The sequence below is a fragment of the Corvus cornix genome, chromosome 8 (assembly GCF_000738735.6).
Source record: "Corvus cornix cornix isolate S_Up_H32 chromosome 8, ASM73873v5, whole genome shotgun sequence".
In the NCBI taxonomy this organism is placed as follows: Eukaryota; Metazoa; Chordata; class Aves; order Passeriformes; family Corvidae; genus Corvus; species Corvus cornix.
This window is the reverse complement of record NC_046338.1, coordinates 2,037,546-2,052,049: the sequence shown is the minus strand read 5'-3', so window position 1 is coordinate 2,052,049 and position 14,504 is coordinate 2,037,546. Positions and strand designations below refer to the sequence as shown.

Genomic DNA, 14,504 nt, shown 5'->3' with positions numbered 1-14,504 from the left:
CGTGACATTGATCCCCCACCGCAAGTGCGAGGACACGGCTTTGGTTACAGAAGGTGCAAGGAGCTATTTTTGGGTGTTCAGCAGCTCCCCTGAACTCCTGTCTCATAGGTGGGCCATTGCTGTGCCAAGGCTGGGGGTTAATTTTGCCATATTTTACTTTTTAAATGCACTTGTGTGAAAAACGGACATGGAAGACGCTCCCCTGCCTCTGCTGACGGTGCCAACAGCTCCTTACAGCGACCAGAAACCGGGAACCAGCGGATTACGGAGGAAGACCTTTTACTTTGAATCCAAGCTGAACTATTTGCAGAATTTTATCCAGAGTATATTTTTTTCCATAGACCTAAGAGATCGCCAAGGAGCCTCTCTGGTGGTTGGAGGTGATGGGAGGTACCTCAATAAGTCTGCAGTGGAACTGATTGTCCAAATGGCTGCTGCCAACGGGGTTGGTAAATGTTAAACGGCTCAATTCCTGTGGGGTGTGGCTGAGAAGTGCAGAAATCCATCAGAAATTAGGCACTGTGAGATTTAATTCCCCAAAGGCGTTTATTCAACTGCTGATAGTGATGGTTTTAATGGCAAATCAGTTGGGGAGTACAGAAATTGCTGGGTTTTCACTCTAAGTGATGCAGGAGGGCAGAGAATACACACGGAGAAAGGGAAATAAATTCTGCCTGGGGTTTGTGTGTTCTTGTTTTGTGCTTTGACATGCCCCAAGCTGTTGGCAGCTGTGGATTTTTCAGTCTTTCCACAAGAATATAAACCCCTGCTACTGTTCAGGAATGAAGTAACAGGGAGAGCCACCAAAGTGGCAAAGGAACAGAAACAGCCACGTTTTGCCTTTCTCACCAGGTGTAAGTTGTGGCTGTGGGATAAATGCTCAGGAAGCCTTTGGAAATTGATATGAGAGTTAGCAAGTGAGTGACAGCCTTTATAGGGAGCTCAGTTGTGCTGGAATTCAGTATTTTGGAAGCAGAGCAAGAGCCTTGTGTGTTTGTGGTAGATCATGGTTCACGCACTGGGCTTTTGTCTTTGTTTCCTTCTGCTTTTTAAGAAGAAAAGACTCTGCTGTCTGTTCCAGATCTCTTTGTGCAGAGTAAACTTTGTGCAAAGGGACCTGGATTTTGGGAATTTGTTTGACAAAAAACCTGACTAGAACAGTGTAATTAACAGTCAAGGGGAGAATAGGAGGAGATAATTTTATTCATTTATTTTTAAAATTGACGTATTTTCCATCTTGGGGGAAAAAAATCTTCTGGCATTGCAAATTAATATCTTCCTTTGAAATCAGTTCCTTTCCCTTTCCCTTTCCCTTTCCCTTTCCCTTTCCCTTTCCCTTTCCTTTCCTTCTGTGGGGATAAGCTGCAGTTCAGGTGTGCAGGGAGGACAGGCTGGGCGAGGACAGGGGATTTGATGTGGTCATCCAGCTCTCCTGCAGCTGCTGTCTGCTTTGGCAGGGAAAATCCCTTGTCTTCCCTTCGTCTGCAGCATTCCTGGGGCTGTGTGCAGGGCACTGATGCACAGGGTGGTGCAGAACGTGACGCTCAAAGGGAAACTGGGGAGCAGGAGGGGAAGTTTTGGAGAGGAGCTTCCTGGAGGTCTCGTGAATTCTCAGGGAAGCTGAAGGAGCAAGATTTGGAGGCTGGAATAAAGCGCAGGACAAAGTGTGTCTGAGAACGGGGAAAAAGCAAACCTTGTGGAGGTTTGGCTGCTTCAAAGGAAATGTGAGGTGCAATAAATGTGTGATCAGTAGGTGGGTGGGCAGAGTGAGGGCTCCAGTATGAGCTGCTGTGGCCAGCTGGAGGCAGGGCCCTCACTTTGGGTTTTTAAAGTGCTTTTTCACATTTATGCTGTTATTTGCTAGAGGTGCAGCTCTGCCAGCAGCTGGGCTGGACATCTGGACCATGCAATAACTGATGGGCAGCGATGCTGGAGCTTAGCACCTGGCAGTGCCAGGGGACAGGAATCACAGCCATCCCGTGCCCTTGGCTCAGCCCCCACCACGGGCTGGGAATGCTCCTCTTGATTCCTGCTTCAGCTTGTGACTGAATGAAATCCCTCCTCTTTTCCCAGTCTGTTATGGGTCTGACCCCCTCGACTGCTGCAGAGGAGTCTGGTGTGGTTTTAAATCCTGTCACCTCATTTGGGGGGTGTGGGAAGGAGTTCTTCCAGAGAAATATTCACCTTCTGGTTTGTTGTCTGGACTCCAGCAAAGACATTCTAATGGTGGTGTATTGCTCTGGATCCAATCTCAGTGATATCCCTGGATTTATGGGAAGGAGGTGTGCTACCTGCTGTGAGGAAGAATCTGCAGCTGCTCCCAGGATGTTCAAGTTTTGTGTTCTTTTGGCTTCTCTCTGCCCCGTTGTGTGCCTTGAAAGCAAATTTTGAGGCCACAGCCAGATGGAATGCTGGGTTTTGATGGTGTTTAATGCCTGTGGAGAGCTCAGGCCTTGAGTGCATCCATGTGCAGCATTCATGGAGGAGAATGCTACAACAGAGCGGGGTTGGATGCACCGTGGGGAGCTTTGGCAGGAACAGGGCTGTGCTTTACCTGTTGCCAGTGTTTGGGGTTTGGGCTGGGTTTGGGATTTGGCCTCACAGTGGTTTGCTCTGCTCTCCCACTCTCAGATCGGGCGCTTGGTGATCGGGCAGAACGGGATCCTGTCCACCCCGGCCGTGTCCTGCCTCATCCGCAAGATCAAAGCCATCGGGGGCATCATCCTGACCGCCAGCCACAACCCCGGCGGGCCCAACGGGGACTTTGGCATCAAATTCAACATTGCCAATGGAGGTCAGGGCACTTTCTGCTGCAGCATTATTATTATTTATTATTATTAATATTAATTTCTTGTATTGACCTGAGAATTGAAATTTCTGTGTTCATATCCCGGGGATCAGTGCCCTGAGCAGAGGTTTCCCCTAAATGGAGCAAGTGATGCTCTGCTCCCCTCATTCCCTGGCGTTCCTTTCCTAGGAGGGTATTCCCAGTCCAGGTCTTTGCTGTATTCCTGAAGTTCATTCCTCTTGCAGTTGGATTCTTTAATATCTTCCCCCTTGCCCATCTCATCTTGCAGGTCCTGCTCCTGAAGCCGTCACGGATAAAATTTTCCAAATCAGCAAGAAAATTGAGGAATATGCAATCTGCCCAGATCTCCAGGTGGATTTGGGCACCATTGGGAAGCAGCAATTTGACTTGGAGAACAAATTTAAGCCATTTACAGGTAAACAAATGTTCTTCCCCTTGGCAAGGGTGTGGAATTGTGGAGTTTCTGTGGCCATTCTGACCTCTCCTTCTCATCTGTGGGATAATCCAAAGGAGGACATTGCTCCTGGCATCCTGGCATTTATTTATTTGTTGATTTTGATTTATAGAATTTTCTGTCCCACAGAAGTTTCTACTTCAGTTGCAAAATCTTGATCCATTAAACTTCCCTAAAATCAAAGGCTGTTTTGCTGCAAGGCAAACGTGTACTTCAAAACAGAGAAATGCAGTTAAAGTGCATTTTCATGATTAAAAATTACAGAGTTTAATCTTTCAACTGATTTTTTTTTCCATGGTTTCACATATAAAAGTTGTCCCTGTGAGTGGGAAAGCTGTTACATTTCACATGTGACTTCTGTCAGTCAGCAGTGAAATATGAAAATAAATTTTAAAAAGACTTTTTAAAAATACTGCAAGTATTTTTTTACCATCTCCTGGTGACCCGTGCTTGTAATTAAAAAAGAAATAAGTTAAAAGATGATAAAATTTGATATTTCTCTCGGTCCCCATTTCTGTGTAGTGGGATTTTTATGCTGTATTTTATGTTTTTATATTCCCTGTTGGCTGCAAAGGTGTAACTTTTTGAACTATTAAGTTCACACTTCCCAGTGACTCTGATGGAATTTAAAGGTCTGATTTTATAGATATATTTTTTAATTTAAGTGAAGTGGGACTGAGGCCTCTCAAAGGGAATCCAGGGAGCCCTAGCTAGGAACAGAGTTTGCCTTAAGGATTTTGTTGGTCCATTTGTGATCTGATTAGCAGAGAGAGCCTGTAATTAAATTCCAATTTAGCCCCATTATTCCTGTCCCTATGAACCGATTCTCTGGGATGTTCAAGAGCTTTGTGCTCAGCCCTGGCCCTCTGCTCTGAGGACCCTCAGCACAGCAACAGGACTTGGTTACCAACATTTCAGGCTGTGAGGGCTGATCCCTGTTTCCTTCTCTTTTCCAGTGGAAATTGTGGACTCTGTAGAAGCCTATGCCAACATGCTGAGGAATATCTTTGACTTCAATGCCTTAAAGGAGCTGCTCTCAGGGAAGAACCAGCTCAAGATCCGCATCGATGCCATGCACGGGGGTACGCAGGGCTGGGGGCTTGGGGCTCTCTGCGGGTGCCCAGGGTGTCCTTGGGGATTTGCCACCTACTTCAGACAGGAAGATTTTCTCTGGAATTTATATTGCAAGTTTGGTTTTTGGTTTGTAGCATACCGGATTTTTCTTTTTGGGAGCAAACTTTTTATGCCTTATGTTATTTTTGGTCAAGTGTTGTGTTTTGGATGTTGGAATGAGCTGATTTTTAAGGTCCCTTCCAAGCCAAACCATTTTAGGATTCTGTGAAATGTTTCATGGAACCCCGGAATGGTTTGGGTTAGAAGGGACCTTAAAGCTCATTTTCCACCCCCTGCAATGGACAGGGACACCTTCCACTATCCCAGGTTGCCCCAAGCCCCATCCAGCCTGGCCTGGGACACTTGCAGGGATGGGGTGGATTTTGATGTGAGCTCCTAAACCATAAAGCACCTAAATTGACCCAAACTGAGCAGCCCAAGGTGGGTGGTGCTGTGGCTGGTGTAGAGCTGCCTGGGGGCTGAGCCAAGTCTTTCCTCTCTGTTTTGCTGAGACAGTTGTGGGCCCTTATGTGAAGAAGATCCTGTGTGAGGAGCTGGGAGCCCCAGCAAATTCAGCTGTGAACTGCACCCCCCTGGAGGACTTTGGGGGCCACCACCCTGACCCCAACCTAACCTATGCTGCTGACCTGGTGCAGACCATGAAGACGGGAGAGTACGACTTTGGAGCTGCCTTTGATGGAGATGGGGTAAAGGAGCTGCTCAGAATTCCCCTTCTTTCCCTCTAACCAGCTCTGGGGGACTGAGGTGCACCTTTTCTCTCTCCCTCTCCTCTGTAGTCATGAGTGAAGTGAAGCACTGGCTGCAGTTTGCCACCACAGCAATAGTTGGCTACCGTGTCAATAAGTCCAAACTGTATTTAAATAACTTTAAAGCTGTGAAAATTCAGCAGAAAGGTGAAACAGTATCCAGGTGCTGCTGTGTAACTTCTTCAGAGCTCTGTGTTTATTTCAGAAAATCGCTGGGAATTGTTGGGTTTATGGGCTGGGCCTGCTCAGGGACCAGCTCCTGCCCTGAGCTGAGCAGGAAGCTGAGCTGTGCCTGTGCTGTGTCCCCCAGGATCGCAACATGATTCTGGGCAAGCACGGCTTCTTCGTCAACCCCTCCGACTCCGTCGCCGTCATCGCCGCCAACATCTTCAGCATCCCGTACTTCCAGCAGACCGGCGTGCGCGGCTTTGCCCGCAGCATGCCCACGAGCGGGGCCCTCGACAGGTAGCACCCCTGTGGGCAGGGGCAGGGAGCCCTGCTGAGGGCAGGGAATGCCCCTTTCCTGGGATTTCACAGGGATCAATTCCCTGTCCTCGGTCCGGTGAGACTGCCCAGCCAGGACAGCAGTGAGGTTTAATGGATTAAACCCTGCCTGAGGACGTGGCACAGCTGGGCTGAGCTCTTGGCTCTTTGTCTTCCCTACAGATAAGCCCGAACAAATGATTCTCCCTGCCCTTTTTTTCCTTAAATTTGATGCTTTCTTGGTGAAATGCTTTGAAATCTGCAACTTAAAATTGATTTGAAGACCTGAGGGTTTGTATCTGTTCTTTAAATGCACATCCCACTCATTTCCCAAAGGTCACACTGGGATGAAACAGAGGGATTGTACCAAAGCTGTGGCATTCCCTGCCCTCAGTGAGATGCTGATCCCATTTCCCATGGGAGCACCAAGAATTCAGCGATGTGACTTGGCTTTCTTACCTTTGCAGAGTGGCCCAGGCTACAAAGATTGCTTTGTATGAGACTCCAACGGGCTGGAAGTTCTTTGGAAACTTGATGGATGCAAACAAACTGTCTCTGTGTGGAGAGGAAAGTTTTGGGACTGGTAAGTCAGCATTCCCCATATCACCCATAATGGTGATTCCCTATTCTTTAATTTGGGATTTATCTTTCATCTGCAGTTGTTAATACTTGTAAAATAATAAGATATAAGAAAGGCTTGGAGGAATCAGTGTGGAAATGAACACAATTTAAAGGTTTTGTGAGGCAGGAGCTCCTTCTTCTCCAGTTCTCCGGGAAGGCACGTGGAGATAGGCAGGAAGTTTGGGGGCCTCTTTAGTAGCCCGGTCACTGAGTCTGTGGGGATTAAGTGCAATGCTAAATGTATTTTTCAACTCTTGGTGGCCAGGAAAACCTTCTCAGTGTTTTCATTTCTGGAAAGAAATACGGTTTGGAGCACGGAGTTTTATTAGGGAAGGTTTCAGGTCACTATTAAATCTCTGGGCTTAATAGGGCCCTCATTTTCCTGTTCTGAAAACAAGGTATGATTTATAAAGTTTAAATTAACACTTGCCTTTGAACAGTCTAAGTGAGTTATTGGGTTACTGAGAAACAAAGTGAACATCACAAGGAATTTACTGGGGGTGTGCAGGGAAGTTAACGGGAGCAGGATTTGCTCCAGGTTGTTGAGGGGTGTTCAGGACACTCAGGATTCCCAGGAGGCCTTGGCAGTTCCTGAGCTCTCCCTGGCATCTCCCATGTGGTTTTATGTCTTGCCTGTGGAAATGGGACCTTCCCTGCAGGCAGGGCCCTGAATCAGCACCTGATACCTGCACAAAGGCTGAGTTTTATCTGGTCTGAATTCTTCCTGAGATGTTTTTCCTGTTTTCTAGGGATCTCTGGTGGCATATCCAAGGCACAGGGTCTTGAGGGAATTTCTCACTCAAACCTTGTGTGTTTTCATTCCACCACCCCAGAAAAACCTTTTAGCCTGTGTGTGGGTGCTTTAAATCCCCAAATGCCTGGACTGAAGTTCTTTGTGGAGCTGGGGTGCACAGCTCAACAGGAAAGGATTACCCCAGCTTTCCTGTGGCTGAGGAAATGGGATCACAGCTCTGGGGGAGAGCAGGTTGCTGTGGGGCTGGGCAGTCTCCAGGAGCAATATTTTTGCAGTCAGATATTACTCTGATATGTGGGACTGGGATTTGGCTGTGTGTTGGAAGGAAAGGGGAATTTCAGGAAACTGGTATCCCTGTGAAGGAATCTTGAAGTAAATGGTGAGTAAAGAAAGATTCTGGAGTTTTGCCCTGAGTGATTTCAGCATGTGCTGAGTTTATATCCTGGACCTTGGCTAATGAGAGGGACTGGTGCTTCAGGAGATAAATAAAACCACATTCCTGGAGCTGCTGATGGGAGATGATCTCAAATGAGCAGCTCCCCAAGACTGCTTCCACCTTTGTATGAACAACAAGCTCAGTTTCTCTGCATCCCCCATCAGGTAAGGGACTTCCTCCCAAACCAAAGTGATTCCAGTGGCAGCAGGGGTTGAGAGAGAGGTTTGGGGTTTTGGCCAGGCAGCAAGACATCCAAGTGGTGGGAGCTGAAGCAGTTTGGGGGAGCAGACTGAGAAAGGGCCCAGGCGTGCTGGGTTCCCCCCACAATGCAGAGGGGTTTGTCCGTCTGACAAATGCACTTAGGAAGGAAAAAGGAATGAAAAGCAGTGAGGAAGGTTGGTTGGTAGGAAGTTAATGAGGAGTTGTTTGGAGCTGGACAGAATGGGAGTGTTGAAGGGGAGAGAGGTGAAGGAGCAGCCAAAAGACCCAGTAAAAATTGAAACAAACTGTGAGGCAGTGGGACTGGAGGCCAGCAGCAATTAGAGTAATGCGACATGACAGAGTTCCTGCTTGCTTCCTTGGGTATTTTATTCCAGCAATAAGTTGATACATCACATGGGACTGGTGTTTATTTAGCATTCCTCTCCATCACCTCTGCCCAGCTCTCTCTGCCATGAGGGACCGTGGGGATAATTTATGGCCACATCCACAATAGTGGGATTTGTGCAAAGCACCACGTAACCCCCTGCCCTGCCCCCAGCCCTTTCCCAGAGGATTCCCACTCTGGCACTCCTTCAGAGGGTGACATGGCAGCTCTGGAGTGCTCCTGGGGTTTCTTTAATACCTGTTTGGAGGTATTCCAGAGAGGGAAGGAGAAAACTTTGCATCTGTGGGGCACATGGTCCAGCTGGTGTGCCAGAGGCACTGAGTGTGGGCTGGGTGTGTTCTGGGCCATCTGATCCCATTTTGTTTGGGGGCTGTGTAAGGTCCAGCACCTCTTGGGTTTCCCAAGGGGTCAGTCAGTGCCATGTGATCCCACTGTGCTTCCAGGGCAAGGCTGGGCTGGCCCTGGCTGCTTCCTGCTCTCCTTGCAGAGCCAGCTTTGGGGGAGTCCACAACGAGAAGCAACAGGCACAAACTGAGCCCAGGAAATTCCACCTGAACATGAGGAAGAACTTCTTTACTGTGTGGGACAGATTGCCCAGAGAGCTGTGGAGTCTCCCTCACTGGAGACAGTCAAAATCCTGTGCTCTGGGATGGCCCTGCTGGAGCACGGAGGTTGGACCAGTTGCCCCAGTGTGGTCCCTTTCAACCTGACCCATTCTGGGATTCTGTGAATGCTCCTGTAGCCAAGAGAGGGGCTTTTCCAGCCCCCCATGAGAGCAGGGTGGAGGCTCTCCTGGTCTCTGCAGGTGGATGGAGCCTCTCCTTGCCCTGCTGTTGCCAGCCCCATGGCTGGTGCTCCCTGCCCTGCTGCTCCTCTCCCTGTTCTGGGATGATTTTGGGGTCATTGGGGTTTGGTTCCCCAGGAGGGCTGACATTCCCCTTGGTGCTGGGTCAGGAGATGATCCCAGGGTGCTCCTTGGCAGATGGGACACGACAGCTGCTGAGGAGTTGATGTTCTTGCCGAGCTGCTCCTTTGCATTCACCTTTTGTTTTCTTGTTTGATGCCCTTTTTACTGTACATTCCCCATTCCTTCCTTGGGAACAGAGTTAAAGATGTGTGAACAATGAATGTGTGTGTTAAAAGATGCCGAGTGTTTTATTTGGGCTGGAGCTGGAGCAGATGATATCCTGCCCTGCTTTAACGATGCAGCAGGGATGGAGCTCTGGAAATGCTTCCCGTTTGTGAGCTGTGCAGCTGCCAGGGGCATGGAGGAGAGGAGACAAGGTGGGGAGGACTGGGAATTGTGGTGTGAGAGGACTGGGAGTTGTGTCTGTGCTGTGGCTCCCCACAGGCTCTGACCACATCCGAGAGAAGGACGGGCTGTGGGCAGTGCTGGCCTGGCTGTCCATCCTGGCCGCCCGCAAGCAGAGCGTGGAGGACATCATGAAGGATCACTGGCAGAAGTACGGCAGGAACTTCTTCACCAGGTGGGGAAAGGGCTCCTGGCACCTCCCATTCCCTGTTCTGTGTCAAAGCAGAGCCCTGATGGCACCGCTGTGTCAGCGTGGGGATGTTCCTGTGTCATTCCATTGCTGTTTGTCCTGTAGTAGTTCAAAACTCCCTGAGCAGTTTGCAGCATTCCTGGGTGCCATGAAATGGGCATTCACCATAACCCTTTGTGGTGTCCAGCTTTGGGTTGTTACTCCAGACATAAATCTGGTACCAAAGTCTAGACATTTTATACACACAAGGTATCTTTTCTTACTTTTAATGGAGATTTTTTCCTCCAAAAGTCTTTTTTGCCATGAGATCAGTATTCTTGAGACCCCATATCACAAGTTAATTTGTGACATCTTCAGTGACAGCAGTGTCTCATGGAATGGATGCCCAGCCCCATGGCTGTTATTTACCTGGCTGAGTTCCTGTCCAGTCCCCAAATACTCAAATTTAACCTGCAGTAGACATGGAAGATGGCAAGGGAAGGAGTGAGAACCAGCCTGCACACAAGCAGAGGTGGGAACACTGTGAAAGCATTAGGCACAGATCTTTCAGCTTGGAAGGTCTACATGAAAATTCCGTCTCAAATTGCCAAATGAAAGAACTTGCCTTTTCTTTTGTTTTTTTCTTCCTTTTTTCCCCCCCTACTCACCACAAAGCCAGCACACATCTGAGGCATGGAAACCTGGGGAAAAATGCCAAAGTCTAGGATAAAAAGGCAGCCTTTTAGCATGCGAGGTATGTGTGCAGAGCACGCTGAGTGCAGGGGTAGGCAGGTCAGGCGGCAAACACAGCGGCACAAATCCCGCTGGCAGTGGGAATACAGAGTCTGGGATCCTGGTATGGGCTCCAGCCTCTCTGCTGCCTCTCTTCCCCGGGCAGGGACATCAAAGCTGGCACTGGATGTTTTCCTGGTGCGGTCACAGCAGCAGTTTGCTGTGGGGATGCTCCGAGGGTGTTCACAGTAACCATGAGGGATCTGGTGGGGCGCTGTGGGCAGAACTACAGGAAATTCTTGGCAGTCAGTTGGAGCTTGGCCCTGGCCCTCGGTCTGTGACACTCAGTGCGAGACAGCACTTTGTGCTTTCATCTCCTGGCACCAAACGCCTGTGATACGCTGTGCTGTGTCCCAAGGATCTGTGTGGGTGGAGTTGTAGTGCTGCACACAGATCCTCCTCTCATTTTGTGCAATCTCACACTGGGTTGGGTTGGGAGGGACCTTAAAGCCCATCCAGTGCCACCCCTGCCATGGGCAGGGGACACCTTCCACTGTCCCAAGTTGCTCCAAGCCCCATCCAACCTGGCCTTGGACACTTCCAGTGATGGGACAGCCACAGCGTCTCTGGCCAATGTGTTCTGGTGCTTTTATGTGCCTTTTCTGCCTGTCCTCCCCTCCAGCGTGGGAGCAGAGAACACCCACAGAGCTCAAAAAGGGCATCCCAAACCATCACATCTCATTGCATCCTCCCCTCCCTAATCCCTGTGTGTGGTGCTGGCTGCAGGTATGACTACGAGGAGGTGGATGCAGATGCTGCCAACAAAATGATGAAGGATTTGGAGACGGTGATGTTCGACCGCTCCTTCGTGGGGAAGCAGCTGTCGAGCGGGGACAAAGTCTACACGGTGGAGAAAGCCGACAACTTCGAGTACAACGACCCCGTGGATGGCAGCGTCTCCAAGAACCAGGTGGGCACAGCCTCCCCTGGGCTGAACTGGGAATGTTTTCTTCATGTCCTGTTTCCATGCAGAGCAGCGTGTCGGGAATGCTGCGTCTGGCAGGCAGTCCCTGGCTCAGCTTCAGGAGTTTCAGAGCTCCAGCAAGGTCTCCAGAATGGGTTAGGATGGACATTAATCCCTCTGGGAGGGGGGAGAGGGTAACACAGGAGCCTTCTGTGGCTCCCTGAAGAGGAGGGATGGTGTGGGTCAGGCACAGCCATGCTGGGAATCGTGGACAACAGAGCTGAGAGGCCCTTCCCTCCCGTGTCCCGAGCAGGGCTTGCGGCTCATCTTCTCTGACGGCTCCCGCATCATCTTCCGGCTGAGCGGCACCGGCAGCGCCGGGGCCACCGTGCGCCTCTACATCGACAGCTACGAGAAGGATGCTCAGAAGATAAACCAAGACCCACAGGTGGGTGCTGCAGCTCGCTCCTTCCACTGCTGGCTCCCAGAGCCGAGCCCTTTCTTAGCCTTGCTTTGCTCGGAGCTGTGCGGAGGTGCCAGGAATTTGGGGAGCCAGAGCTTTGGTATCTTTCATCCCAGTGTAAAGAGGTTTATTAAAAAAAAAGCTCAAGTGTGGAGCAAGTCACTGGGAATCCCTCACAGCTGCCGCTGCCACAGCACAGGAGTTTTCCTGCCTGTGTTATACCTGTGGCTGGTTTAAAACAAATAAATGGGATCACAGGTTCAGCTGTACCTGAGCTGACACTGCCCTGTTCTGTGCTGAGTTCAGCATATGTTCTACAACACCTTTTACAAATGCTGCTGAGCTCTTGTAGGCACTGGCGGAGAAGAATCCTCTCATATTTAGGTTTAGCTTGGATATCAAGAAAGAGTTTTTCATCCAGAAGGTAGTTGGGCACCGAACAGGCTCCCCAGGGAATGGTCACAGCCCCAAGGCTGCTGGAGCTCCAGAAGCGTTTGGACAACGCTCTCAGGGACTGGGTGGGATTGTTGGGGTGTCTGTGCAGGGCCAGGAGTTGGACTTCGTGATCCTTGGGGATCCTTCCAACTGAGGATATTCTCTGATTCTATATTCCCCAGCAAATGTGAGCTCTTTGTGCATAACTTACTGTGCCATTATTGACAAAAAGACTGAAAATCCCCCATTCTGAGAGGAACAAACGGAACTTAGGATTTACCTGTCCTGTGCTGACGTGCAGTGGAGGTTGGGATACAGCACAGGGAGGGTGGCAGCATCACCACTGGAGCTTAGGATTTTCTCTGAGCGCTGTGTCCCTGTCACTGGTCCCAGAGCTCAGGCTGTGAGCCCAAAGCAGTCCTTTGGTCAGGAGAGCTGAGCTTTGGCTGTCCCAGGCTGAGCTGGATGCTTAAAGAAGGCTGGATGCAACGTGGGAAGGCTGTATGTGCTGCTCTGCAGTTCTGAGCCCTCTCTTTCCTCCCTGCAGGTGATGTTGGCACCTCTCATTTCCATTGCACTGAAACTTTCCCAGCTCCATGAAAGAACCGGCCGCTCCGGGCCCACCGTCATCACATAGAGCCACCCTGTGCTGGAGTGTGCACGGGGCAGGGAGTCAGCCCAGCCCCTTTCCTTGTCAAATTGTCACTAAAAGAGGAATACTGATTTTATCCCTGTATTTAAGAACACAGTTTTGCTGCTAAGGATAGTCAATAAACCCCAGCCCTCAGCACCCCTTGTCCCCTTGGCTGCTTCTCTGCGTCCCCAGTGCTGCTGGTGCGTTGGGTGTGGTGCTCCTCAGCCAACTTTTGAGGCAGCACGTGGACTCCTGGCTTTTCCTTAAACAAAAGGCTCTAGGAATAACAGAGATACTGAATTGTTCAATAATTCACAGGCTTTTTTTCTGTCTTGGAAACTTTCCTGGGAAAGAAGCACAAATACTTTATCCCGGTTTGGATGGGCTTGTTTGGTTGAATGTGGATAGTAAGAGCCTTGGAATAATCAGATTTGCAGGAATTAATGTGCAATATCTTATCCAAGGGCACAGAGAGGGTCACTTTGGAGACAGCTGTAGCTTTGTTTGAAGTTAGCTGCACCCTCCTGCCCTTTTCCTGGATGTATTCACATTAGTGGGATGAGTTTAGGCCCTGTCCCCTCTTGGCTTGCTTGCCTTTGTCACTCAAATCCTGCAATCCCTGTGTCCCATCTCACCTTCTGGCCAGGGCTGAAACTCAGGCTGGGTCCCTGGGCAGGCCTGAGGGAGCAGCTCTATTATCCAGGAACATGGAACATGCCACCCTCATCCCGAGCTGCCAGCACCACTTCCAAGGGGGACTGGATGTGCTGACAAAAGGCTTTTTATCTCCCCTGTGCACAGGTGAGGTGTGTCTGCTGCTCAGTCTGCACTGACAGTGGTGGGGGAGCTGCTCTGCTGTGGGATGGATAAAAACCTTCAAAAATGAGATTAAAAGAAGTCTAAAAGCTGAGGTAGGACCCAGGAAAAGCCTGTGCCCAAGGTTGGGAGAGCTGTTTTCCATGCCATGGTCCTGCGCCTGCCCAGTGCTTCCCTTGGCAAGATGCTTCCAGAGGTTTCCCTCACGGCTGGCTGCAGAGGACTAAACCAGGAAGCTGGGATTAGTGGGGGAAAAACAACTTGGCTGCTCTAATTTGCCTTTCAAGCATTGTGTGAACAAGTGACCCCAGAGTTTATGGTTGGCCTCTTGTTAAAGCAGGTCAGTCCTGGGTTCCTCCTAATGGAACTGTGAGTGCTTTTCAGTCAAACCGTGCTAAAAGCTGCTCTCTGCCCATCCTGGTGCTGGCTGGTGCTAACAGCTCTCTGGTGACACACAGCACTCCTCTCCTGGGCCTCCCGACTTCTTTCAGCACCTTCAGAATGAGAGGCAAAGCTTCCTGTGCTCTCATGGCTTTATCTCAGCTCAGTTCCTCCAGCTGCTCCCTCCCACCACACCTACAAGAGCTACAAAGTGGAGCCCAAACTGATCCCTCTGCTGCTCGTTCCTTGTGACAACTGGTGCCTGTTCAGCTTTTGCCCGTTTGGCTCATGGGATTGGGAACCTTGAGTGGCATTGGGGAAATGTTCTTACAGCTCTCTGGCAGTAGGGTACAGCCAGGAGGGGTCAGGCTCTTCTCCCAGATACAGGCAACTGGATGAGAGGAAATGGCCTCAAGTTGTGCCAAGATTGGATATTAGGGAAAATTTCTTCCCCAAAAGGGCTGTCCAGCCCTGGCACAGCTACCCAGGGTAGGGATGATTCCCCATCCCTGGAGGCGTTTAAAAGCCACGTGGATGTGGCACTTGGGGATGTG

The 14,504-nt window shown here is 50.0% G+C and overlaps 1 protein-coding gene across 1 annotated transcript; it reads left to right on the top strand.

The window, feature by feature from the left end:
- Positions 1–86: 86 nt before the first annotated feature.
- Positions 87–12,909, top strand: PGM1 (phosphoglucomutase 1). Its single transcript, XM_010408737.3, has 11 exons — positions 87–445; positions 2,632–2,794; positions 3,078–3,224; positions 4,220–4,345; positions 4,893–5,083; positions 5,454–5,608; positions 6,094–6,209; positions 9,396–9,531; positions 11,044–11,227; positions 11,535–11,669; positions 12,667–12,909. Exons 1-11 carry the CDS (start codon positions 188–190, stop codon positions 12,754–12,756), a joined length of 1,701 nt encoding a protein of 566 aa, XP_010407039.1. The 5' UTR covers positions 87–187; the 3' UTR covers positions 12,757–12,909.
- Positions 12,910–14,504: the final 1,595 nt, after the last annotated feature.